Genomic DNA, 26474 nt, shown 5'->3' on the forward strand with positions numbered 1-26474 from the left:
TTTATGTCCCCCTAACAGTGGGGTAGGGATCAATTTGCACCAGACATCACTAACCCGTTCCAGATCGTTTCGGGCAAAGCCTTTAAGACAGGTTATGTAATCCAGGAGAGTGTACAATAATATATTTTTGAGCAACATTGAGCACTATCTTTTTCAATATTAAAATAAAAAATTTATGAGCAAATTATGTCAAAAAGCCTAACTCTTTAAATATTAAAAAAGAAATGATTGTAACATGTTGACCAACATCAAACAATTCAATGTCTAACCGCTAAAACTGAACTAGAAAAAGTTTTTTTAAACTTGTTATAAATTATACCTTTGCAATCGTACACCATCGAAGAAAAAATAACAGTTAGAAAAAGTTTTTTAATTTAACGGACAATCCGGAGTTCGGCATGACTGGGGGTGGTTTTGCTCCAGTTTACGCCCTTCAAATACAAATGAATTTTTTGTGGTATTTAACAGAAATATTCTTTTCGCCAGTTAAATAAAAACGTAATTCTGTGCGGACATTATTTTAACGCCTTAATTTTTGTTATTGATTTTTTCATGAATTTTTTCTATCTACTAAATAAAAGTCTAATTCTGAATTTTACAAGCAAGTTTGCGGGAGAGTTGAAAATAAAACAAAATTTCACGTAAAACTTTCAAATTCAGTGCATTTTGCTTACTACGCTTTTTTTTCAATAACGTTCAGATCGTATAAAAATAGTTTGTGTACCTTAGTAGAAAATTTAAACCTGAAAATTAGTTTTAAAACTGGGAAACCACGGGGATAAAAAGCAAGCTATTCATATTTAGCGCTTATTTACAATTTATACCATAAATTCATTCCATTTTTGTAGACATTCAAAAAAAACCTTGGGGGAGAAGTAAAACCACCTGCATTTTTTTCCCCAATATTTATCTAAAATGAAGGGAAAATAGAAACTTTACCGCAGGTAAACCGTATTTTTTAAAGGTGTCTAACCTTCCCCTCCGTTCAGTGAAATTACTTTGAACAGCAAGAGATCGCTTAAAAATGAAAATTTTCCACTTTTTACATACATCCAAAATAAATCTTGAAAGAAGAAAAACTTACAAAAAAGGAAAATATGAAATTTGTTTTGGTTTTCTAGTGGGGGTGCCACGCCCCTCCCCCCCGAAAAATTGCATTGAAGTAGTTTTATGTAGGAATTGAATACTCTTCAAAAGGAGGGCCCCATACGGGGCCAATACCCTTAAAATTTTGCATGCAAAAAAATTGCTATCATTTTAAAAAAATATATTTAAAAATTTTTGTTTTTTTTTTAGGTTAATTACCAACCCCCACATGTCTTCGATCCCGAAACTAGGGGAAGAACAAGGCAATAACTCTGACATGCATTTTGGCCAAATTTTTCCCCTTTTGGACTTTGAAAATTTTTGTTAAAATTTTGCGTGCAAATACAATAGCTATCATTAAAGAATGCTTTGAAACTTGTTTTTTCAGGTCAATTACCAAAACCCCAGTGGGGGAAGTCCTACTAGTAAAACCCCGACATGTATTTTGGCAAAATTTTTGCCCCCTTTTTGACTTTGAAAAACCCGGGTTAAAATTTTACATGCGAGTTTTTTTATTAATGCGTATTGAATTTAAACTTCACATGTCTTTCGGGCAAAAACAGGTGAAAGCATCAAGAGCCATAACTCTGAATCATTTTTGGGCCAAAAAGCCCCACTTTTAGACTTTTTAAAACTTGGTTAAAGTTTTGCATTTAAGTAATTATAGCTATTTTTCTGAAAGGCAATAGCTCGAACTTTTTTCTAGGGCAATTACTACCCCATGGGTCATTCCCCAAACCAGACATGCATTTTTGCAAATAATGCCCCTTCGACGCTGAAAATGCTGGTTAAATTTTTTCAGCAATTTTTATCTCCAAAAAAAAGCAGATATAATTGAAACTTTATTGTATTTCACTTTTTAAAAAAAAAGGTTTTAGTACAAATCCCATAACTCTGACTTTCAATTTGCCAAGTCATTTTTTCGGAACTTAAACCTTGGTTAAATTATGCTGCAATTCACTATCTCAAAAACTAAAGCAGATACCGGATTGATACCAACATTAAGGAATATTCCCCCTTCTAGGACAATGATTTTTAATGACGGCATTTGCGTCTTTCGGGCAGCGCTTTTTTTTAGCCACCGCACACGTGACAAGGTGACTTTTTGTGATCACCCTTCGTCCGTCGTCTGTGCTCAACAAATTTCTTTTCTGCGCGCTATGGGTTTTTATGATTTTATTTTAACCAAACTTGCACACAACTTGTATTACCATAAGACTCGGTTCCTTTTTTAACGGGTGATCCCCTTATGGGTTCCAATTTGGCCCCTGAAAAAGGGGCCGAATTAGTATTTTGACCTTGTCTGCACTATAGCACTTTTAATTTTTGATTTTATTTTAACCAAACTTGCTCCAACTTTTATCACCAAAGACTTTGGTTCCTTCTTTAACTGTGAATTCCGTTAGGTTTTCCAGAGTTATGGCTCCTTAAAGGTCAAAAATTGGCTATTTTGGCTTTTGCAGCCATACAGAGACTTCATTTATGACATAGTGACAAGGTGAGCTTTTGTGATCACCCTTCGTCGGTCGTCCGTCGTCTGTGCGTCAACAATCTATTGTCTGCGCGATAGTGGTTTCATTTATGATTTTATTTTAACCAAACTTGCACACAACTTGTATCACCATAAGATCTCGGTTCCTTTTTTGAACTGGCTAGATCCCATTATGGGTTCCAGAGTTATGGCCCCTGAATGGGCCAAAATTAGCTATTTTGACCTTGTCTGCACAATAGCAGCTTCATTTATGATTTGAATTTAATCAAACTTGCACAAAACTGGTATCACCATAAGATCTCGGTTCCTTTCTTGAATCGGCCAGATTCCGTAATGGGTTCCAGAGTTATGGCCCCTGAAAGGGCCAAAATTAGCTATTTTGACATTGTCTGCACAATAGCAGCTTCATTTATGATTTGAATTTAACCAAACTTGCACACAACTTGTATCTCCACAAGACCTTGCTTCCTTTCTTGAACTGGCGAGATTCCATCATGGGTTCCAGAGTTATGGCCCCTTAAAGGTCCAAAATTGGCTATTTTGGCTTTTTCAGCCATACAGAGACTTCATTTATGGTTTTAATTTGATACAAACTTCTAAAATATCTTCAACAACAATAAATCTTGGATTCAATGACAAATCAGACCCAATCGTAGGTTCCAGAGTTATTTTTTATATCTGATTACCTCCCCTGCTTGTAATCAAAATGGATTTATATCGGTAAGTACTTATAGAACTTATTTGAAATTTCATTATTGTTATTAGCTGGACTGAGACAATCAGGGTAGATAACTATGGACTGATTTTATGTCAAATTACCTTCCTTTATTTCAAATTAAAATGGGTATATCTCCATAACTAATGAAGATACTGATCTGAAATTTCATTTATGTCAGCTATAACTTATACTCGTACAAAGTCGAAAATAAAAACAAAAGCATTTATCATATATCAGCACCTAATCCATATTCACTAATCTTTACGTACTTTCAGTAAATTACAGTCCTCCGTATTGATAGATACATCCAACCGTCTGTAAAATTACCAGATTCAACATTAAAATGTTATGTAAAATTTGTAAAAAGCTGCCGGGGCTCAATCCATTGATCTTTTGAGATATAGACGGTCAACAACAGACTGTATGCAAATGTTATGTAAATATATGCAAGTTGACGAGCGTAGCGAGCCGAAAGCAAATTAAATAATAGACATTCAAGGGTATTTTGATGTAATGAAAAAATGCAAGCTTTGCCAAAAAGGTGAGGGGGCTCCCCCACCCTGGTTATGCTCTTGACTTAACAATCTAATGTTCACTACATCTACAAAAACAAAATAGCTCAGAAATAAGGTATTGTTTTTTTTTTATTGATATTGTATTGGCAGAGGTATTAATTGATAGATGTGATATTTTACAAAAAGCTAATACATGCCATATAGCTTTTAAGTAAAGTCTGACTTCAATCATTTATAGATAATATACCATGTGATAAAATATCTTAAAATATCATTTTAATTTGTGAAGTTTAGTAGTTAGCCTACATAGAGTGGAACATTTTATGTAGAGGTACTTGTTAACCATTTCGTAAAGATAGTGCTAAAATTGTTGGTTATCATGTTGTTTTTAGGCGGCCATATTGGATATAAGGCAGTCATATTGGATTTATGATGTAATACTGGATTAAAATGCTTTAGTTGTTATGTCTAGTGAACGTTATATGATTTTTCTGTTATCATATGGATGTTTAACACACTCAGAATCATACTATGAATCACTTCCTGAAATCCCCTTAACTTTTAGCAGCGATATTAAATTTGGCAGCCATGTTGGATACATATCATTTCAAATATAATTTCACTGACTGGTAATAGACTCTGTTCTTATCATTTAAAATATTTACATGTTCAGATAAATATTTACGAAGTTATGAGGGAATTCAAAAAGTTCGCACTTTTGTTTCATTTTTTTTCAACATATTACCCCCAAAATTCATTGCATCATTGAATTTTGGTAGATCATTGACATGTCATTCCTGATATGTTATACATCACACATGCCAAATATCATTTCTGTGTAAATATTTTCCCCTACATTTTATATATTTACTGGACTACATTTTAGATTACATTACACTGCCCTATTACAGATTATATAATAATACCCTATTTAAGGAAATATTATAACAACACCCTATTACAGATTACAATAACACGTCCCATTACATAATAAAAATATAACAACGCGCTATTACAGATTATATAACAATGTCATATTACAGTTGTCATAACAACAGATATTAGAACAACGTCATATTACAGGTTTTACGGACTGCTATGGTATACTTAAGAAACATAAAAATGCTGAAAGCGGGGTGTATTCAGTAACACTGTGGAGGTCCAAGCAAAGGATACAAGTATACTGCGACATGAACACTGATAATGGCGGTTGGACGGTAAGTTATTCTCTTTTCATCCATCAAGATATTAGAAAAGCATATGCAACTAAAAACGTCTTGTTGATGCTGAAGTTTTTCATTTTAAAGGGAAAAACATGATATTGGTTAATTAATAGCACGTATTTAGAAACTAGCCTACCATTAAGGTACTTCCGCAATTGAAATTAGAAATTTATGTGAAAAATTAGAATCCTCGAAACAGCTTTCGAAATGCAAGGACATAAAATATATATGATAAAAGTTGAAAAGATATATCTGTAGGTAAATTTGCGAGCATGAAAGCTACGCTGAACCCTATTTCCACAGTGCTTTGGAAGAAAATGAGTGAACATTTTTGGTGCAAAATTTTGGTATCGTATGCAACCGGAATTGCTATAAAATATTTATTTTCAAATCAAAGAAATGCCAAAATAGTGCACACGAGCGTTACTTTTTCAAGAAAATGTCGTTAAACATTCTAATGCGCAAAAAACGTGCACAGTTTTTCTAAAATATTTCGCCGCCATGTTTATTTCAAGGAATAAAATATATGATTGTTATTTTACCTCAGATTTCCTTATTGAAATATGTATGTCTCCTTATTGATGGTTAGAGATATCCATTTAGTATAGTTTTTCACTATCCGATATCCTTAATCTGGTACCGATCCTTCACATTTAAAGAATAAACGCAATGTGTAATGATAGTTTTTCGCTTTACACACCTTTCTTGGACAAGAAAGCCGTTTCACTTAAAATTTGTAAGCATCCGCTGACAAAATATTAATGAAAGATCGGAACTTTTTCCAAAATAAAGACGAATTTCAATTATTTTCAAAAACTGGAAATATTGCACATTGCGTTTAATTTATAAATAAAACAAAAATCCCCAAAATAAACCATTTTAGAACTTTTCCGGGAACTATACGTTTCAGCCGAACAACGCATTTCAAGATGACACAAAACTGATTTCTCTTCGTAAACAATGTCAAAGTTCACCTGAGGAACATTGCTGAAAAAGTAAAAGTGCTTACTTGTTTCAGTACTACGTCCTGTAGAAAACAATCAACTTTCAACTTAAATGCATATATGTTCTATAATTATTCCAATATAAAAAACCGTCCGATCTTTTCCGTGAGAAATAAAACAATGCAAATTTATCTATTTGTTTACACTTCAACCATGTGAAATTAAAGGCATGTACTATCACGAGACTTCCGTGCATGTTGAACCTCGTGGTGAATAAACTGAATTTACTTTAAAGTATGGTGTCTCAGATGAGCCAGTTATTCGTTAATGTCAGAGAACATACATTAAAGAAGTGTTTATGAGATTATGCATATGTACGAATATTTACTAGTCATCTTTATATTAACGACGATAGAAAACAAGTGTGCACTCGGCAAATAGCAAGTCTACTATTTTCATGTGTATACTGAACACTGATCCAAATGTTCGTAATTTTCAGACAAAGAACTCGTTATCCTTGGTTTCGTAGACAGTCTTAGTACTGGACCGCTGCTTCCGCTGTCAACACCGCAGTAATCACTAATGTAAAGTCAGTGTCCATTTCTATGCCGGAATTTCAGTACACATTTATTATCAATTTAAATCTATGAAAGTGTGAAAAATATCATTGTTTAACGAAGAAACAAGATACAGAAACGTTACTTTTGAGATATTGCCGATTTTAATCATCAGGTTTTCGCGTGAGAAGTTCAACTGATAGCATTTTGTAAAATGTTTCGTAGTTATCTACAATTGTATACAAATTGTATTACCTCCTAACATATTTGGCTGTACATTTTTTCCGCGATTTATTCACACTGTGTTTTGAAAAACATACTACATTAATTCTATTACATACTCGTTTCTATTCCCCGTTAAGTTACACTGGTACCGGAAACGTCAATATTTTTCCATACACTGGCGCCTGAATTTCATATCGGGTGCGTGACGTAATTCAGTGTGTGTTGTTGAACTATTTTTTCTATTTAGTTTAGTATTGTCAATCCTATTCAGGCTATTGAACACATTTGTGATATTTACATAATATTTATACGTGTAGATGCATATGTAATAAAAAGGTTATTATCTTTGCATCGGGAAATATGCACTCGTTCTTCAGGGGAAGAATATTGCGCTCCTAAAGTCGCGCAATATTTCCGCTGAAGAACTCGTGCATATTTCCCGATACAAAGCTAATAACCTATAAAAATATTGTATAAAAAGTCGATATATCAAAATTGGTTAGTTTACGACGCATGGAACATCTTATAAGGAATCACTATACACATCGAACTTGTCCTGGACCAGTATGCGGAAATACTGTGGTCAAATGTTTCAAGATTGTCTAAAAATATTTGCACATACCGTGATAAAGCAAATATTTCGATTGTTGTTTATAATTTATAAATATACAATCAAGTATGTGTGAGAAAGTTACGTTAAGTAATTTCGGTAGTTAGCGCAGGAAGTACCAAAAATTCCATTTCAACCAAACTTTCCGTGAGATAAGCAGCGCGTAAGTACATAACTTCCACTATAATAAATTAAACCTTTCTTATACTTGCACAATCCTTGAAAAGAATTTTGGATCGTTGCCAAATCTTGTTCACATTAAGTCTGAGACTTCTCTTACAATTTTAGGCAGTTTGGTACACCATATGTAAAAAAATCATTGTCCGCACATTGCACTACTTTTATGTATGCTGAAAATAGCAATATGTACAGATTTATTTTCGTTTTAATACATGAGGTGGTCAGATTTGAAAACAGATTTTGTACTAAGTTTAGTTCTATTCAGTAAGACAATTCTCCTATGCACTAACTGAAACTTTGAACTAACTTTTGCCATTCATGAATTTTTAATAAAGTATTTTGAAAGGATTTATAAATCTAACCAAAAATTTGGAAAAATACAGGTAAAATAACTTCTTTGTTTATTTCCAAATTTTAGTTTTACTTTTTATACAGCTACTTTTAGTTCAGGTCTTGCAAACTGAGCTGTTTTTGTACCTGGAACAGCTGCATTTGAAAGCTTTTGTTCACTATATTTTCACACCTCAAATGAAGTTCACCCTAAATTCAAGATGGCGGAAGTACCTTAATTGTAAATGCTTAGACAAAGTAACCAGGGGGTCAACAAAAGAGCTGCATTATCATGTAACAAAATATGATTAAGTATTTAATATCCGTGAGGTGAAAACAAACCGAGTAACGCCGCATAGTACACACTGTCTTAATAGACCTTCCAATGAAAGGTAAATGAATTACTTGCTACGTTGACAATTATCATTTTAAGCATACACATGTATTATATATTTCATAAAGGCAGTAAATTTTGAAACCAAATCGCAGTGTAGCCTTTTGGACGATGCTATATTTAAAGAATCGGAGAAAACAACTTGAAATTAATATTAATGTCTGTGCTTCTGGGAAATCTACCCTTACCGTTAATCTTTAATTAGTTGTGCAAATGTACATTTTCGTGATGTACAAACAAAATAACCGCACTATCTGTCTGTACTCAAAATAGTTTCAACTTATGTTAGATCTATAGAATAAACTTAATGAGCAACCCACAGATTGGATTCTTGCAGCATGGACAAACCCAGCAACGCTGTATAAGAATGAGACATATATTTCCACAGGGTGGTAGCTACCCCTAGGGTTCATACACAAGGTATACGAGTCACCCTAAAGTTGTATCAACTGAGGACCATGCCGAATCGCGGTTTTCAAGTATATTTATAAAGCCCTTAAATGAATTGCCATACAAGTAAATAATCGAAGCAACCTATTTGTTAGGATACGAGTTATATGACCCAGGGAAGTGCCTACGCCTTTAGTATCCTGAACAATGAAATGGGTCCAATCGCTAAGATGACTATGTCTTAGTCTAGCTGACAAACAATAGAGAATGTCCTTTGTTAAAACGTATAGCTGGAGAGACCAAATATCTCATACATAAATTTTACTCTGGCTACCTTGCCTAAATGATTCGGGTACCAATGATTCTTAAATGATTTCAATTATGTGCTCGATAATTTCAGAGAGCAGGCTAATCACTAAATTTTCAAACTAACAATCTTCAATTAACAATAATTTGCCCAAACTCCTATAGGCTGGAGACTCTATACTTGACTGGTCTTTTTGTTGAAGTTCCCGTCAATGTCTTTGAACCAACAATATACGAGTCCTATCACATATATGCTCGGCCTCTGTCCTTTAAATTGAAGTTACAACTCTATATGATTGCCCTGATTTCTGGATGCTCAGCGCCTATATGCTTTCACATGTAGCATTTATCTATCATATAGGTATATCCCCGATGCCTTGGCTGTATTGCGCCAATAATGCTGTCTATAAGCTGGAACTCTCCTACTATCTCAGCAGATTATCAAACTCTGGGCCTCTGTCTCAGCTTTCCGATGCTCAGCCTGTAGTTGCTATCGTCTATAGCATTCAACTACCGTTAAGGTAAAACTCCTATGCGCTGGTCCTATAGCTCGAAACCTTCTTGAAATTCTGCAACTTTTCTTTAGTCTATGAACTTCAAACTCAGGAAATTTCCTATACGTTTTTGGAAACCTGATATACTACTGGTTCCGGAGATAGCCTAATAACAGTTTAACAAAACAACATAATTTTATCAATGTCATAATTTAATACAAAATTCCATGACAACAGATGTCTTTTAATAATAAAGCAAGATTTCAGAGGATGGAAACTGCATTTTCAAGGGAAAAATCTGTCAGGACATATCGCTGAAAACAGGAGTTAACAACAATTTGATTAACATAAAGTAGAACTGAACTGCATGTACATTTTTGTAAACATTCATTTTATTTTTGGAATACTCATAAACATATTGCATACCAATAAAACATCTTCAAAGTCTGGGGGCAACATATTAAAATGTCTATAAATCAGAACTATGAATCATATAACTCATGAAGAGCGATGTAGTTTTAAAATGTCTGTAATTTATAATTGGTAAATACTGTCAAATGTTAATATCTGTATTTCAAAGCTTTAATGTGATTTTATTTTTTAATTTGTAAGAGAAAAGAAATAAAAATGTAATGAAATATTTTATCAAATCGAGGGAAAATAATTTAAAAACAAATGAAATTCATTACATTTATATGGTTATAATGAATTTTTTTTTATTTAAATTGCGCACCCATGGAAGTTAATACTGCATTGCACTGCATGTCAACCTAATGTATTGCAACGATAATAGTGCTGTTTACCTATACAATAGGGGTTTGCCTGGGTTTGCATTTTGGACATCTACACACATATCATATAAAAGGAAAGCAATTTCATGTACAAACAAGAATTAAACATTAACTTGGGTTCCTGTGCCCTTGAGCTTTGCACACATTGTTTTGTAATGGTGAAAATGTATGTCAATATATGTAAATGATATATATCCATGCATTAAAACCGTTACAGACCAGACAAAATATACCAAATAGTTTTATTTTCAAGTATGACCTTGTCATTCAGGTAGAAGTCTGAGTCTTACATGAGACATTTCATTTGTTATGGTGCGTACGTTTGAGCCAAGTCCTTCAATGTCCACCCATGTAAAGTTAAGTTATTGACTAGACCAAAAATGATCTACGATCGTTCTAAGTGTGACCTTGACCTTTGAGACATGGACTGGACAGGGACCGGGTCTTGCACGCAACACGTCGTCTTGCTATGGGGAACATTTGTGCTTGGTGATTTTGAAATCACTCGATGAATGGTACAGTTACGGACCGGATATGAAACTGATGCACTAACCTGTGACCTCCAAATGTGACATTGACCTCAAAGCTAGGGTATGGGTCTCTTGTTTGATACGTCCTCTCATTATTAGGAACATTTGTGGCAAGTAATTTCAACATCCCTTGATACATTGCAGAATTATGGACGATCGAGCTAAAATTTGACCTCTAAATGTTACCTTGACCTTGGAGCAAGTGTGAGACACATTGTCTTAATTTGGGCAACATGTATGCCAAGTTATTTCAAAATCACTTCATGTATGACAGGGTTATGGACTGGACATGAAGTGTGACGAAGGACGGCAGAACAGACTAACTGATAGAATAACGCAACCCATGTCCATAATTGTGTCCCGTTTTCTTCGAAATAGGCGGGGAAAATTCAACAGTATTGCTTAAATGCTGAAAACAAATTTATCTATAACACGCAAAAGGAAAAAGATTTAATCTGATGAGGGATGTTATTACATCTAAATTTTGTTAACCTCGCTAATAATTGTTAAATTTGTATATATGCGAGAGTATATGCGAGCAGTTAAGACATTTGCTATGCTAGTGTAAACATACTCATGATGTAAGACTTTAAACTGAGTGACAACAACTAAATGCTTGTTCTTCCAATTTACAGATTTTCCAATATCGCTTCAATGGGAGTGTTGATTTCTACAGAAATTTTACGGAATATGAGAATGGGTTCGGTAATTTTGAAACAGAGTTTTGGCTAGGTAAGTTTGATCACTTTAAAGCGTTAGAGATGCCATTTGTTTGTGTATGCATACCGTTTGTGAAACTGAAGTTAAAAAAATGAGGAACTAGAAATTTCTCTTCAGATGGGTTTCATACGTTCGGTGAGACACAACTGTTTGTTTCTTGTGAGTAACGAAACTTTGACAGCAGTATATTAAGATTAAAGTAATGTGTGATTTGCACCTTTGAGCAAGGTCTGTAAGTCTTGTAAGATATCGCATTGCTAAACTGAATGTTTGCGTCAAATATTTGAAATATAAGTGTAAGTCTATAAGTGTACAAAGAAGTTAAAGACTTGACCAACCTATCCATGCGTACAATTGCTAAAGTGCGGACAAAGAAAACCACGTAAAGTCTTTGATCTCATACAATGTCATCGAAGTTAAGGCAAACGCAAAACATGTCTTTGGTATATCAAAGATTTTGCCAAACCGTTTGAATATATCCATCAATGTATACATTAGTTAGAGAGTACATAAGAAATAATGGATCAATATACGACCCCTCAATTTTCAATGGTTAAGCAAATAAAAAAACAACCATAGATTACCCACTAAATACATTCCTCGGAAAAAAATTCCGAAAATATTATATAAATAAGTAGTCAATCCGTAATGTCTGTCGGGAAAGTAAGTATTCTCTGTATGCTTTTATGGCAATTTTCGAACTTTACAGAAAACCATGTGCCGGTTGAGCTATATAAAAAAATTACGTCTGGAGAATGCCGAAAAGCCTAACAAGAACACGTATTTTAACGGAAATTGTCGATTGTCACTACGCGTCCACAACCTATACGATACCTCTTTAAACATTGTTTAATACATATATATTTTTTTTCGTTTATTTTAATTTTTAATTATTTTGTTGTGTTGTTTTGCAAAATCTCCTTAATTATACAGGTTCATTTCAAACGTCATCTTTCAGTTGTTTTAAGGTACTAGACCCGTATTTCTGTGTGACTGCATACTCTCGTTTGGTGATTCGGCATTTTTCGGACGTTAACGGAATTTCCGTAAAAACGGATAATGATGAAATCATATACATTTACCGGGTTTGTCGACTCTCATTACGGATCGAATACCTTAATGATGTTCTTGTTCTTGTATAATTCCGCTTGTTTTGTTGTTTTCTGACCAAAATGCTAATAATACACATATTTTAAGTGAGCTGCCTAATATACATGATATCAAATTATACTGTATTCATTGAACAATTTTAACATATTTGTATTTTGCTTGCCTACAGAGAGCAACGTTTTCTTTTGTTGAACTTATATTCAATGAATTTAATTGACTTTGACACAGCGAATAGGCTACATAGAAACTTGATAAATAAATATGAATTTACCGATCTCATTATTAGAGGATTTTCCACGCAATACTATCTTTTGACTATTGTTAACTATTGTGGTGACAGGTTTTGCAGATAATTAGTGTGAAAATGTCTCTGATGATCTATAAACGATGAACGACCATTAAACAATGCTTGTAACAACAGTTATTTACAAAACTCATTTTACAATATCACGGTATTTTATTCATTGTGTAGGTCTTAAAAGTGTACAGGAAATGACATCTCAAGGTAAAACTGAACTAAGACTTGATCTGACGGCGGCTGATGGCACTGCTGTTTATGAGACTTTCCAGAACTTTTACCTTGACGAGGGCCCAAACTATACTCTTCACATTGATCCTGGAACGGGTACAGCAGGTATTTAATTTCACTTCTTTTGATTTTACATTGTCTTTGCGAAAAATGACATGCTCTTTTCATGATTTCAAACACTATTCCTGGGTATTATATGTACATTCCTTACAATAGATGATTTAAGTAAAAATATGAAATATATCTAGTACATACATGTTCAGAGCAAAAAGAGCACAAATATCAAATATTTTCTTCTTGGGTACGGAGCTACACTTGAATGTGGAAGAAAAATAATAACTTTTACAATGTATAAAATAATTTTAGAATACTTAAAAACTGCACAAACGTAAAATGTGTCTATATTAAAATGTAACAGAAATATGTCAATGTATTACAGCCATTCTGTAAATGTTTTACAGTCATTCAATCTTCTTTCATGGCCACTGTGAAAATGTCGAGTGAGATGTATGGGTAAACTGCTTTGAAATATATTGGAAAAAAACTTGCACTAGAGAAACAATTTGTTTATTATACATCTAATATAAAACTTCTATATTTCATTTGTGATCACATTAGTCGTTAATTTTTTTTTTGCACCCCGTTTCAGTGAGTAAAAGATATTTCGTCCCCCAACCCCACGCCCCAACCCAATTTCGCTCCTTACCATTTCCTTCAGCTCCATCAATATTTAGCATAAATTAATAGTACTTGTTGGATGTTCGAAGCAACCCGTCTGAAATATTTTTCAATTACAGCTTCTTTTTGTTTTGGGCCTACTATGTAAATGCGTGGCTCTGGGGCTGTGTTTTTGGTGCTCTGTGCTTCCGAGAAATCTACCCTTACCTAATAGTATTATCTTTTACACTAAAAGAAAAATATACAATATATATACATTATGCTGTATAAAATACACACCATCAAATGAAACATTTTATCATAGTACATATGTAGTCTATATATCAACATATAAGTTCTAACGTGTGTAGTTCTTACCTTAAAGAGAATTCCTATAGTTTTTTTTCCTTTCATAGAATTTTGTTTTTAATTCACATATATGATAGGAAAATTTGTGCTGATCCAATGAACAAATAAAAACAATAGGTCACCAGGCTTGCTTTTGTGAAAAATTGTTTTGGAAACACCCACTGTTGCTGAAACTGCCAGCGATTTTTCAACATTTTCATAATTTTCTGCTTTTTTATAAATACCAACCAAAATATATATCAAGACAGCACAATAAGGTTTTCTTCTTTTTACAGATTTTATTGTATACTTATTTGAAATCATAATCATATTTGTAACACTCTATCCTTGCAATAATGGGTACAAATAAAAAAAAATATTGTTTCATGTTCACTTTTGTGAACTTTTTTCAGTAAAAAATACTCATAGTGAAGAATATTTTTTTAAATTTTGAAAAAACTCTTTTATAGAATGTTTTCCTGTTTTTCTTGTGTATAGATAATTGTATTGTGAGCATAAAAATGGCTAAAATGTATGGGTCACCGGCTAGAGTTTATGTTAAGACCGCTAGAATACAACACCTGTTCGGACGGAAAATGGCGCGAACCTGGCCAAATTGATTACATGTATGTCTGCTAGAAGTTAAAAAAAAGTTTTTAAAATTCTTAATTCTTTCTATAATTGAATACTAAATAATCTGAAAGGTGATATTGTCTTACCAGTACTAAGTCAATTATCTTACATTATATGAACAACACTGTCTTTGTACTAAAATGCTATGTGAAAACACAACCACAAAAACAGCAAGATACCTGTCAGGCATGATACTTGTCAATACAACATAAACCAGTATCAACATTTGATTACTGATAAAACTTATCAAAAATGTTATTTCATTCAAGATTCCTCATATTTAAGACTGTCTGTAACATGTTTCAACAAATGTTGACTTCAGTTCAGTTTTCAATAGGAAGTGCCGGCTGCGCAGAAAGATGCGCATAAAACTATAGGAATTCCCTTTAATATTAATATGAAATTAGGTGCTACCTAAAAGGCAGAGCTCCCTTGAAAACTTACCAGTGCCCTTAAAAATTAAAGGAGTGGTGTTGGAATTATCTGGAATTATGGATTCGTTTAGGAAGTTTATGTTCTATTAGATCTATTAAAATTATAAATATCAATGATAATTCATGATTTCTGAATGCATGTTTTAGACTGCATCAAGATTAATTCTTGACATGTGAAAAACTCGAAAGATATTCTATATATGAGCCGTGCCATGAGAAAATCAACAGTGGCTGTGCGACCAGCATGTATCTAGATCAGCCTGCGCATCCGCGCAGTCTGGTCAGGGTCCATGCTGTTCTCTTTCAAAGCCTATTGGAACTAGAGAAGCTATAAGCGAACAGTATGGATCCTAACCAGACTGCGCGGATGCGCAGGCTGATCTAGATACATGCTGGTCGCAAAGCCACTGTTGATTTTCTCATGGCACGGCTCATATATAGAATATCTTTCGAGTTTTTCACATGTCAAGAATTAATCTTGATGCAGTCTAAAACATGCATTCAGAAATCATGAATTATCATTAATATTTATAATTTTAATAGATCTAATAGAACATAAACTTCCTAAACGAATCCATAGTTCCAGATAATTCCAACACCACTTCTTTGCGGATGCGCAGGCTGGTCTGGATCCATGCTGGTCGCAAAGCCACTATGTTGATTTTCACATGGCACGGCTCATATAATCAAAAGAAAGTTTGATATAGATTAAAATCGGCACCAAGATAAAGAAAAGAAACGTAATTGAATGATTTCTGTTATTCTTATTAAAACGTACTGCATCAAAAATTTTACATAAATTATTATCATACTGGAAACCAGTCACAAATGATAACTCCTTCAAATTGAAAAGCTTCCAAACCTGACAGAATCTCTTAGACCAACAGCCAAAGGAATTATGTCTCTTTGCGTGTAAATGTTTGGCAATGAGGACTTATTGTAAAAAGTAAACATTCCAAAGTTAATAGAAATTAGAATTTACGTAATCCTGGAAATGACTATTGTAGTTCTTTTAAATGTCATTATTGTCAAATTTTGGTTCTTTTTGGATGGAAGAATGTGTCCAACTTTTAGTCAAAAATACTGCTATAAGAGATGCCTTGTATGGGAAAATTACAATCATTTACATGACTGTACAAAGCTTGTTTTAACCCAAAAGACTAGCAATTTTTAAAAGTTAATGAACGGCAGATCAGAATTTTACCTAGAGAAAAACGGTGTTTGTCGAAATTCTCGAAAACACCTGTTTATTTGCAGAGCTTTTAAATTCACAATATATGGCTTTTTTATGGTTAATCTTTAAGCACTAGAGAATAGGGATGGCAGTAAGAACATATTTGATGTTTATTGATAATTCATCGCCAATAGTTTTAGTTTTATGTTTATAAACTCTGGTTAGTGATTTTAAAGCTAACGGACGAAATATATGTGAACGGGGAGAAGAGCATTATTTGCTTTTCACAGTTCAAGGCCTGTATATTTTGATCCTAAAGCTATTATTTTTTTAAAATTATGTCTACTGACTACTGCACAGGCACTGCATTGGAACCCGACATCAAAACTATAAACATTTGTTCATTTTTACATGAATGACTTTAGTTATACAATATTTTCAAAACTTATAATAATACAAAAAAAGACTGAAATAAAAAAGGAATTAAAAAAAATCTGGATCAGGTGAGGTTCAAACTCACGACCTCTGGATTTCAACGCGAACTCGCTAACCACTACACCACTGCGGAGTTACGACGTCATCGGGACAAACATAAGTTTTTATAGATAAGTTCAGTAATGGCAGCGTGACGAAAGTCGTTTCAAAATGAAATTATTGTATTTTATATCTTTTTTCTTAGTAGAAAATGTATTTAGCACTAATTTCTTATTATCGAACGCTCATTTACATTTTTATTCAATATTCAAAGCAGTAAGCGAGACGCTTTTGTCAACCGTAAACAGTAAGCGTCTACTGACGTCTTTACTGATTCATTACTATGTACATAGATCACATGAACAAATCCGAACAACACCGATTCCAGAAAGTACCACGAATTTTCAACTCGATAGTATACACAGTTAGATCTCTCTATTCATTTTCTTTTTCACACGTCTAACCGTAATGCGACGCTGTCGGCGCCGCTTCGCGGCATATCGTTTATTAACACATTTAAAAAGTGTTTAGCTATGATTCATTTTAATCACCCGTTCTTTCTTCCCTTTTTTTCAATAGGTGATAGACATGGATTGTCGTATAATAATGGTTACCATTTTTCAACTTACGACGCTGACCGTGATTCATATTCTGGAAATTGCGCTGTCGGTCGCCATGGTGGATGGTGGTACAATCACTGCGTCTACGCAAATCTGAATGGAGAATATGTAACACCAGGAACATCGCGACCAGGCACGGCACGGGGCGGAATGGTCTACTACTCATTTCAACAAGATATATCGCTAAAAGCCGTTAAAATGATGTTCCGGCGAGTTTGAAATCCAGGTGGCTGAAATTTCATTAAGGAAGCAGTTTTCATCTCAAAATCATTGATGAAGATAACACATGGTTATTCATGACGTATACTCAACGAAATTGAAGATGGACGTTCTTCATATTTCTTAGTTTGGAAGATAATGTTTTGGTATTGATACCCTTGATTCCAAGTGCATGCATGAAGCTTCTAAATAGTAACATCTGTTCATAGTTATTCTTGTGTCATTCAGTATTTAAATCATGTACAAACCTTGTGTTGTAATAGTATTAAGTATACACGATATCAACCTTCAATGTTTTACACGTACATATTGCTTTCCAGATTTGTTTTTATTTTGATTGTTAAAATATATATTACGCTTATAATTCATTGATTGAACTAACTATTAATTTCTACTTCCCAGTTGACCTATCATGTGTCGTTCCGACGTTAAATCCAACAAAATAAACAAAATTAATAAATAAATAGTTGGTTGTTTATAACTGAAAATGATTGTTCCTGCAAATAGCAAGCATTGGCGTTTTCAGGATTACATTTTATATTTAATGGACAATACTGAACAATTTACGTTACTTTCACAGATATTGTTTCAGGAATACATAATCATTACTAGCATTAGATTTAGACTTGTGATAATTTTATTGTATAATCCTATTTATATGGCACACTTAGTAAACTGAAACAAGTTTGAAATAAGACTTTTTATTGACATGACATTTTTGGAGAAGATTATTTTATTTTAGGATTCCAATACTGTAACAACTGTACGTTGCTATTTGTATCTGTCAATATTTTTAATATCCATAACCAAGGTGTACTTCCAAATATTTGTATCTAATATTTTAAACGAATTTTATTTCTCTAACATTAACGATACCATAGTAAAGTGCACAGATAGTAGTTTCAAATCATATTTTCTTTATCCACACTTTGTTTTGTTTAATATTGTTATGTTTGTCAGATTCTAAGGTATTTCATTCCAAATTTTGATACAATTTTGGACATATGTAGTTTTGTTCTAAAACACATGAAGTCGAACTAATTTCAGCTCCTGTTAAACAAAATGTATCCTTAAGTGCCGTGTTAACGGTGCCTCCCTCTAGTTAAAAAAATGAGCCAATTAACTTTATAAAACTGTTTGTCTAAAATGCGAATTGGTATTTAATAAACTGGTAGAGGAATGTAAATATTGTTGTATCTTACGTTTATTTGTTTGAGTTTTTATTTTCGGGCCCTTACCATTCAACGAAAGCCTTCTCTGCTACAAAACAAAAACAAATAACAAATTTAAGTAAGTCAAAAACCAACAATCATAGTAAATTTACTATCAAAATGGAGCTACCAATAGAAAAATATGTCAAACTGTGCAGATATCTCGGTGAGACTTGTACGTGCAGATTTTGATGGATTAGTTAACCGGACAAATTTTCATATTTTTCTTTCATTTTTTTTCTCAGAAAATATTTGACACAAATGAAACTCACACCGCACATACTTCAGTTCCTACTGTATCCGAAAATGTAACTAGCACCACGTAGTGATTCCTTGGAATAAAAAATAGTAACATGTACTAAACCAGTATCCGGACAAATATTTTGCTTGCGAATTGCTGTTATTTTGCGATCGCATTAAGTAGTAATTTTGATATTTTACTCATCTCTTTATCATTAATATTTCCAAAAATACACATTTAAAATAACCCGACTTCAAAAGCAGCTACGGTACCAAAACAAGTGAAGCCTGCTCTCAATAACGTGAATTTTGTATTACACAAAATAAATTCTTGATAATTCAAATTTAATGTAATTGATACCATGAAAGTAAAATAACCCTTGCCATCTATACAAATGGAATATACAGTTGAATTCCTTTTTCTTTTTTCTTCCCCGTCAGTTGTCTCGACAAGTTTAAAGTATTGAACATACACAATACTAATCCAATGCCTCACTGAGACAGCTAGTTGTTTTGTAAACATAAGCGACGTTTCGTCGTAACATACTTTTGTGAAACGGTGCTTTTTCATAGACACAAAGAACAAACATCCGATTCCGAATGATTCGGCCTGAATTGATTGCAAAGCAATCTGTTATTATCTGTGCTGGAAACAAGTCCTCTTCGGATACTGGATCCTAATCGGTACATAAGGTAGTTTTTTACTTTTCGCAAGCTGCTCAGAGACCGTCTTCCTTCGATTCAGCAGAAATAAACTAAACACAGAGATTTGAAAAAAAACGAATGATACAGATATCATGTATTTGTATTCTTTCTTAAAATCCATTAACAATATTTGCAATTTATAAGACTTTGTAGTCCCTACATAGCCTGGAAATCCAGTCTGACAATTTCTAACTTTTTTTACCTGTAAATTGACAGTCAGGGGAAACCTGTTTTCCGACCGCAGCGCCTCCTCTATTACTTCCGAAAAATACGGGTGTATGATAAAGAACGATAACTTTTGAAAGCAATAATCCATTGCTGAAAATAGATACGGAGTTCTAACAGAAAAGACAAATCCGGAATCGTGTACTTACAAAGGGTTCCGAATATTTTGCGGCCATAGACAAATACCAGTTTGTACCTTCCATAGATTCCAGCAAGTTGTAACACTTTTTAAATATGTCAGAATAAAATTAAATGTGCGTCATAGCTACCAATTTGTAAGATATTATATTAATTAATGCAGACCTAGTGATCTTCGGAAATTGCCGAATTTCGAGCGCAAATAAAATAACATGCTAATTAGGTCATTTACAGAAAACCGATAATCAGTAGTTACATGGAAACTCCTCCAGATGATCACAGGCGTTGATGATATCAGAAACTCAATGAATGCCAGTTAACATTAATTAGCGCAAATTAAGTGGGATCTTTAATGAATAAATATTAGGTTTGGTTGCTTATGGCAAAGAACGAATATTGTCAACGGATAGGTTCGCGAAAGTATGGACCAATTGCTAAAAGTTAGGGGGAAAGCAGAAATCCAACAATGCACAGTGCCTTGCACACAAACCTCTCCCGTATTCTGCATAACAAAACTATCTGTCAACCAATTATTTTTTTTCCGTATTCCTTACTGAATTGGACCTCTCTTGTTTTGACATTTGCACACACAGCCAGCAATCGACATTCGGGGTTTCGCATCTGACCACCTTCATTACAAAGCAACATTTTTCATTTTGAATGACCACAGGGTCTTCAGTTTTCACACTTACCTTTATTTTAAGATTTTGACCCCCGGCCTCTTCGCATCTAAGACTGAAACCAACCGACTGCTACCTAATCTAAGACTGAAAACTACCGACTGCTTCCTAATCTTAGACTGAAAACTATCGACTGCTTCCTAATCTAAGACTGCAAACTACCGGCTGCTACCTTATCTTAGACTGAAAACTATCGACTGCTACCTAATCTAAGACTGAACAACACCGACTGCTACCTAATCTAAGACTGCAAACTACCGACTGCTACCTAATCTAAGACTGAAAACTACCGACTGCTTCCTAATTTAAGACTGAAAACCACCTACTTGCACCTCATCTAAGATTGAAAACTACCGACTGCTTCTTAATCTTAGACTGAAAACTATCGACTGCTTCCTAATCTAAGACTGAAAACCACCGACTGCTTCCTAATCTGAGATTGAAACCTACCGACTGCTTCCAAATCTAAAACTGCAAACCACCGACTGCTTCCTAATCTTAGACTGAAAACTACCGACTGCTTCCTAATCTAAGACTGAAACCTACAGACTGCTACCTAATCTAAGACTAAATCTACCGACTGCTACCTAATCTAAGACTGAAAACTACAGACTGCTACCTAATCTAAGACTGAAAACTACCGACTGCTTCCTACCCTAAGACTGAAATCTACCGACTGCTTCCTAATCTAAGACTGAAAACTACCGACTGCTTCCTAATCTAAGACTGCAAACCACCGACTGCTTCCTAAACTTAGACTGAAAACTACCGACTGCTTCCTTATCTAAGACTGAAACCTACAGACTGCTACCTAATCTAAGACTAAATCTATCGACTGCTTCCTAATCTAAGACTGAAAACTACCGACTGCTTCCTAATCTTAGACTTAAAACTACCGACTGCTTGCTAATCTAAGACTGAAACCTACCGACTGCTTCCTAACATTAGACTGAAAACTACCGACTGCTTCCTAGTCTAAAACTGCAAACTACCGACTGCTTCCTAATCTAAGACTGCAAACCACCTACTGCTTCCTAATCTAAGACTGAACACTACCGACTGCTTCCTAATCTAAGACTGAAAACTATCGACTGTTTCCTAATCTTAGACTGAAAACTACTGACTGCTTCCTAATCTAAGACTGAAAACTACCGACTGCTTCTTATCTTAGACAGAAAACTACCGACTGCTTCCAAATCTAAGACTGCAAACTACCGACTGCTTCCTAATCTAAGACTGCAAACCACCTACTGCTTCCTAATCTAAGACTGAAACCTACCGACTGCTACCTAATCTAAGACTGAAAACTACCGACTGCTTCCTAATCTTAGACTGAAAACTACCGACTGCTTCCTAATTTTAGACTGAAAACTACCGACTGCGTCCTAATCTTAGACTGAAAACTAAAGAATGCTTCCTAATCTAAGACTGCAAACCAAAACTGCTTCCTAATCTAAGACTGCAAACTGCCGACTGCTATATAATCTAAGACTGAAAACTACCGACTGCTACCTAATTTAAGACTAATAACTACCGACTGCTACATAATCTAAGACTGCAAACCACATACTTCTTCCTAATCTAAGACTGCAAACTACCAACTGCTACCTAATCTAAGACTGAAAACTACCGACTGCTACATAATATAAGACTGCAAACTACCGACTGCTACCTAATCTAAGACTGAAAACTACCGACTGCTTCCTAATTTAAGACCGAAAACTACCGACTGCTTCCTAATCTTAGACTGAAAACTACCGACTGCTACCTAATATAAGACTGAAAACTACCGACTGCTTCCTATCCTAAGACTGAAAATTACCGACTGCTTTCTAATCTTAGACTGAAAACTACTGACTGCTTCCTGATCTAAGACTGAAAACTACCGATAGCTTCCTAATCTAAGGCTGAAAACTACCGACTGCTTCCTAATATTAGACTGAAAACTACCGACTGCTACCTAATCTAAAACTGAAAACTACCGACTGCTTCCTAATGTAAGACTGAAAACTACCGACTGCTTCCTAATCTTAGACTGAAAACTACCGACTATTTCCTTATCTAAGACTGAAAACTACCGACTGCTTCCTAATCTTAGACTGAAAACTACCGACTATTTCCTTATCTAAGACTGAAACCTACAGACTGCTTCGTAATCTTAGACTGAAAACTACCGACTTCTACCTAATCTAAGACTAAAAACTATCGTTTGCTACCTAATCTAAGACTGCAAACTACCGATTTCTACCTAACCTAAGACTGAAAACTACCGGCTGCTACCTTATCTTAGACTGAAAACTATCGACTGCTACCTAATCTAAGACTGAACAACACCGACTGCTACCTAATCTAAGACTGCAAACTACCGACTGCTACCTAATCTAAGACTTAAAACTACCGACTGCTTCCTAATTTAAGACTGAAAACCACCTACTTGCACCTCATCTAAGATTGAAAACTACCGACTCCTTCTTAATCTTAGACTGAAAACTATCGACTGCTTCCTAATCTAAGACTGAAAACTACCGACTGCTTCCTAATCTGAGATTGAAACCTACCGACTGCTTCCAAATCTAAAACTGCAAACCACCGACTGCTTCCTAATCTTAGACTGAAAACTACAGACTGCTTCCTAATCTAAGACTGAAACCTACAGACTGCTACCTAATCTAAGACTAAATCTACCGACTGCTACCTAATCTAAGACTGAAAACTACCGACTGCTACCTAATCTAAGACTGAAAACTACCGACTGCTTCCTACACTAAGACTGAAATCTACCGATTGCTTCCTAATCTAAGACTGAAAACTACCGACTACTTCCTAATCTAAGACTGCAAACCACCGACTGCTTCCTAAACTTAGACTGTAAACTACCGACTGCTTCCTTATCTAAGACTGAAACCTACAGACTGCTACCTAATCTAAGACTAAATCTATCGACTGCTTCCTAATCTAAGACTGAAAACTACCGACTGCTTCCTAATCTTAGACTTAAAACTACCGACTGCTTGCTAATCTAAGACTGAAACCTACCGACTGCTTCCTAACATTAGACTGAAAACTACCGACTGCTTCCTAGTCTAAAACTGCAAACTACCGACTGCTTCCTAATCTAAGACTGCAAACCACTTACTGCTTCCTAATCTAAGACTGAACACTACCGACTGCTTCCTAGTCTAAGACTGAAAACTATCGACTGTTTCCTAATCTTAGACTGAAAACTACTGACTGCTTCCTAATCTGAGACTGAAAACTACCGACTGCTTCTTATCTTAGACAGAAAACTACCGACTGCTTCCTAATCTAAGACTGCAAACTACCGACTGCTTCCTAATCTAAGACTGCAAACCACCTACTGCTTCCTAATCTAAGACTGAAACCTACCGACTGCTTCCTAATCTTAGACTGAAAACTACCGACTGCTTCCTAATTTTAGACTGAAAACTACCGACTGCGTCCTAATCTTAGACTGAAAACTAAAGAATGCTTTCTAATCTAAGACTGCAAACCAAAACTGCTTCCTAATCTAAGACTGCAAACTGCCGACTGCTATATAATCTAAGACTGAAAACTACCGACTGCTACCTAATTTAAGACTGAAAACTACCGACTGCTACATAATCTAAGACTGCAAACCACATACTGCTTCCTAATCTAAGACTGCAAACTACCAACTGCTACCTAATCTAAGACTGAAAACTACCGACTGCTACATAATATAAGACTGCAAACTACCGACTGCTACCTAATCTAAGACTGAAAACTACCGACTGCTTCCTAATTTAAGACCGAAAACTACCGACTGCTTCCTAATCTTAGACTGAAAACTACCGACTGCTACCTAATATAAGACTGAAAACTACCGACTGCTTCCTATCCTAAGACTGAAAATTACCGACTGCTTTCTAATCTTAGACTGAAAACTACTGACTGCTTCCTGATCTAGGACTGAAAACTACCGATAGCTTCCTAATCTAAGGCTGAAAACTACCGACTGCTTCCTAATATTAGACTGAAAACTACCGACTGCTACCTAATCTCAAACTGAAAACTACCGACTGCTTCCTAATGTAAGACTGAAAACTACCGACTGCTTCCTAATCTTAGACTGAAAACTACCGACTATTTCCTTATCTAAGACTGAAAACTACCGACTGCTTCCTAGTCTTAGACTGAAAACTACCGACTATTTCCTTATCTAAGACTGAAAGCTACAGACTGCTTCCTAATCTTAGACTGAAAACTACCGACTTCTACCTAATCTAAGACTAAAAACTATCGTTTGCTACCTAATCTAAGACTGCAAACTACCGATTTCTACCTAACCTAAGACTGAAAACTACCGACTGCTACCTAATCTAAGACTGTAAACTACCGACTGCTTCCTAATCTAAGACTGAAAACTATCGACTCCTTCCTAACCTATGACTGAAAACTACCGACTGCAACCTAATCTGAGACTGCAAACTACCGACTGTTACCAAACCTAAGACTGAAAACTACCGAATGCTACCTAATCTAAGACTGCACACTAACGACTGCTTCCTAATCTTAGACTGAAAACTACCGACTGCTACCTAATCTAAGACTGAAAACTATCGACTGCTACCTAATCTAAGACTGCACACTGCCGACTGCGACCTAATATAAGACTGAAACCTATCGACTGCTACCTAATCTAAGATTGAAAACTACCGACTGCTTCCTAACATAAGACTGAAGACTACCGACTGCTACCTAATCTAAGACTGCAAACTACCGACTGCTTCCTAATCTTAGACTGAAAACTATCGACTGCTACCTAATCTAAGACTGCAAACTACCGACTGCTACCTAACCTAAGACAGAAAACTACCGACTGCTACCTAATCTAAGACTGAAAACTACAGATTGCTTCCTAATCTAAGACTGCAAACTACCAACTGCTACCTAATCTAAGACTGAAAACTACCGACTGCTTCATAATATAAGACTGCAAACTACCGACTGCTTCCTAATCTAAGACTGAAAACTACCGACTGCTTCCTAATTTAAGACCGAAAACTACCGACTGCTTCCTAATCTTAGACTGAAAACTACCGACTGCTACCTAATATAAGACTGAAAACTACCGACTGCTTCCTATCCTAAGACTGAAAATTACCGACTGCTTTCTAATCTTAGACTGAAAACTACTGACTGCTTCCTGATCTAAGACTGAAAACTACCGATAGCTTCCTAATCTAAGGCTGAAAACTACCGACTGCTTCCTAATATTAGACTGAAAACTACCGACTGCTACCTAATCTAAAACTGAAAACTACCGACTGCTTCCTAATGTAAGACTGAAAACTACCGACTGCTTCCTAATCTTAGACTGAAAACTACCGACTATTTCCTTATCTAAGACTGAAAACTACCGACTGCTTCCCAGTCTTAGACTGAAAACTACCGACTATTTCCTTATCTAAGACTGAAAGCTACAGACTGCTTCCTAATCTTAGACTGAAAACTACCGACTTCTACCTAATCTAAGACTAAATACTATCGTTTGCTACCTAATCTAAGACTGCAAACTACCGATTTCTAC

The 26474-nt window shown here is 34.8% G+C and overlaps 1 protein-coding gene across 1 annotated transcript; it reads left to right on the plus strand.

The window, feature by feature from the left end:
- Window positions 1-2520: 2520 nt before the first annotated feature.
- On the plus strand, window positions 2521-18889 carry LOC128553696 (fibrinogen-like protein A). Its single transcript, XM_053534871.1, has 4 exons — window positions 2521-5028; window positions 11421-11517; window positions 13088-13249; window positions 17444-18889. Exons 1-4 carry the CDS (start codon window positions 5002-5004, stop codon window positions 17701-17703), a joined length of 546 nt encoding a protein of 181 aa, XP_053390846.1. The 5' UTR covers window positions 2521-5001; the 3' UTR covers window positions 17704-18889.
- Window positions 18890-26474: the final 7585 nt, after the last annotated feature.

This window comes from Mercenaria mercenaria, unplaced genomic scaffold (assembly GCF_021730395.1).
Source record: "Mercenaria mercenaria strain notata unplaced genomic scaffold, MADL_Memer_1 contig_4211, whole genome shotgun sequence".
In the NCBI taxonomy this organism is placed as follows: domain Eukaryota; kingdom Metazoa; phylum Mollusca; class Bivalvia; order Venerida; family Veneridae; genus Mercenaria; species Mercenaria mercenaria.